Source organism: Nanorana parkeri, unplaced genomic scaffold (genome assembly GCF_000935625.1).
Source record: "Nanorana parkeri isolate BGI_ZX_2015 unplaced genomic scaffold, ASM93562v1 scaffold1316, whole genome shotgun sequence".
NCBI lineage: Eukaryota > Metazoa > Chordata > Amphibia > Anura > Dicroglossidae > Nanorana > Nanorana parkeri.
The window spans coordinates 322,659-324,892 of NW_017307584.1; the positions used below are offsets into that span (position 1 = coordinate 322,659).

The 2,234-nt window shown below is 52.5% G+C and overlaps 1 protein-coding gene across 1 annotated transcript in view; it reads right to left on the reverse strand.

The window, feature by feature from the left end:
• The window catches only part of NOL11 (nucleolar protein 11), a 19,382-nt gene that overhangs the window by 15,894 nt on the left and 1,254 nt on the right, over positions 1-2,234 (reverse strand). Inside the window, exons 3-6 of the mRNA XM_018569274.1 lie at positions 2,079-2,135; positions 861-1,009; positions 708-765; positions 398-539 (exon numbers count right to left, since the gene is read on the reverse strand). Coding sequence (XP_018424776.1) covers positions 398-539; positions 708-765; positions 861-1,009; positions 2,079-2,135 — 406 coding nt within the window. The remainder of the gene's footprint in view (positions 1-397; positions 540-707; positions 766-860; positions 1,010-2,078; positions 2,136-2,234) is intronic.

The following is a 2,234-nucleotide window of genomic DNA, read 5'->3' on the forward strand; positions in this document are numbered from 1 at the left end:
GGGTCTGGACACCCGCTGTGCCCATTATGAGGAGCTCCCACCATCCCTGTGCTGAGTTCCCGGGTCTGTACACCCGCTGTGCCCATTATGAGGGGCCCCCACCATCCCTGTGCTGAGTTCCTGGGTCTGTACACCCGCTGTGCCCATTATGAGGGGCTCCCACCATCCCTGTGCTGAGTTCCCGGGTCTGTACACCCGCTGTGCCCATTATGAGGGGCCCCCACCATCCTTGCTAGAATTCTTACTTATAATAAGGTATGGGGAGCCTGACAGGAGGAACTACAGCGATCGGATATCTCCAATGAAGAGAAGCCAGTGGATGGCGAAGCCTGAAAGCCGCCTATAGAAGAAACATGACTGTGAAGCACATCACCTCACAGAGGGACTTTATACTCACATAAGATCAATAGGGACGCGGCATTTTTCTTCACATTTGCAGTGAAGTTCAGTACATGGGATTCTTCTTGGATCGCCTGCAGCTTATATCTCAGAGGAACACGGAAACGCGCCTTCCAAACGTTTACATACAAATCTGGAACCTGCAAAAGGACACATTAGAGTTTATCCAAGGCAGTAATAAGCGATGACATCTCCCCCTCCCCCACCCTATGATTGTTGGTATGCTGGTCTTGGCCCTTGGAAGAATTGGAAGAAGATCCTCTTCCTGAAAAACGTGGAGAGACTTTGGAGGTCTGAGACTACATTACCTTTTCTGTAATAAACATTACTAGGGGTTGCCCATCCTCCACAAACATCTGCGACCAACTAGAAGACAACAGAAGACAATGGTGAGATTGGCATCGGAGGACACGCCACCATCCAAACCCCGACACAGAGCGGCCTCTCGGCCTCATACATACATGATGGCCTCCTCTTGTGTTAAGACATTCTCTATTTCTTGGCGAGGATCCGGGAGCAGCGTGTCTAAGTAGCGGACGGCTCCACGGCGGAACAGTACAAGCGGCTCGGCGCCTGGAAGGCTGTGGATTCGGCAAACCTCTGCCGAGAGCTGCGGGTGGAGGAAACACGGAGGATTTATAACATGACAGCCGGGATCTCTAGAGTGGTCACACAGCTTGAGACATGCTGAACACCGGCGGGGGTTTGTAACTCAGCACACAAGTCAGCAGTGAAGTGTAGGCATCTGGGGAGCCAGCGCGGGGAAGGAGGGCATCGGGGGAGCCAGCACGTGGAGGGGGGCATCGGGGGAGCCAGCACGTGGAGGGGGGCATCGGGGGAGCCAGCCGCACCTTCATGGCAATTACAAGCCAATCCCTCCAATGAAAGTCTTTAGGGATTCAATGAAAACAATGTAGTACTAATATCGGTGCCAATGCAGAGTATTTAAGCGAGTGCTGACCCAAACGCTCCGATACCTTCCTCGGAAACTTCCAGTCAGAGGATTTCCTATGACCGGCAGTGCCGCGCGGGAACATGGAGCCGGCTTCCCGGTCAATCAGGCAGCCTGGCACCGTGTAATGACACGCCACCTGGCTTCCTGATTGCCCGGGAAGTCGGCTCCATGCTAGCGGAAGTACTCGGTATCGGCGAGTACCGAAAGATAGAGATCGCTTCTCCTACTCGATAACAACAAAAAAAAGCCGGATCGGCGCATCCCTATAAATAAGTGAGGTCATCCAAGGCCGGCTTCCTGCACTCTGCACTGTATGTGATAATTCAGGGAGGAGGAGGATGATGATGAGGACGATGTCTTCCCAGGAAAAGCATCAACACTGAACACCAGGCTGACATAAGACAGATGAATGCAGCTCTGTACCGATCCCTACATCATTATATGTATTAGATAAATGTAAGCAATGTAAGTGACTAAAAGGGACTTGGCATCGGCCTCTCGTAGTCCCTGTACAGCACAGCTCACACTGAAAGAGAGGGAGCAACACAAGGGGCCAATCAGGTCTGCAGCACAAGGAACATGGTGATAGGAGGAGAAAGCGGAGTGACAGAGAGATGAGCTCATCAGTCTGCGGCTTCTCCTTTCCCTTCAGTGTAAGGTTGGAGTGGAACGTGAAGAGAAGGATAAAGCCAACATCTGTCCCATGGAGGAGAAATAAACGCACCGTTGTTTTGAAGACCTTATCCAATCTGACATCTTCCTTCTTCCAAATCCGGAGCACCTGGAGAGAAACGCACATCATCAGCGGAGAGAAGAAATGTCAGGAGAGGGGACAATTCAGGGAGCCGGCGTGCGGGGGCCATCAGGGGAGCCGGGGAGG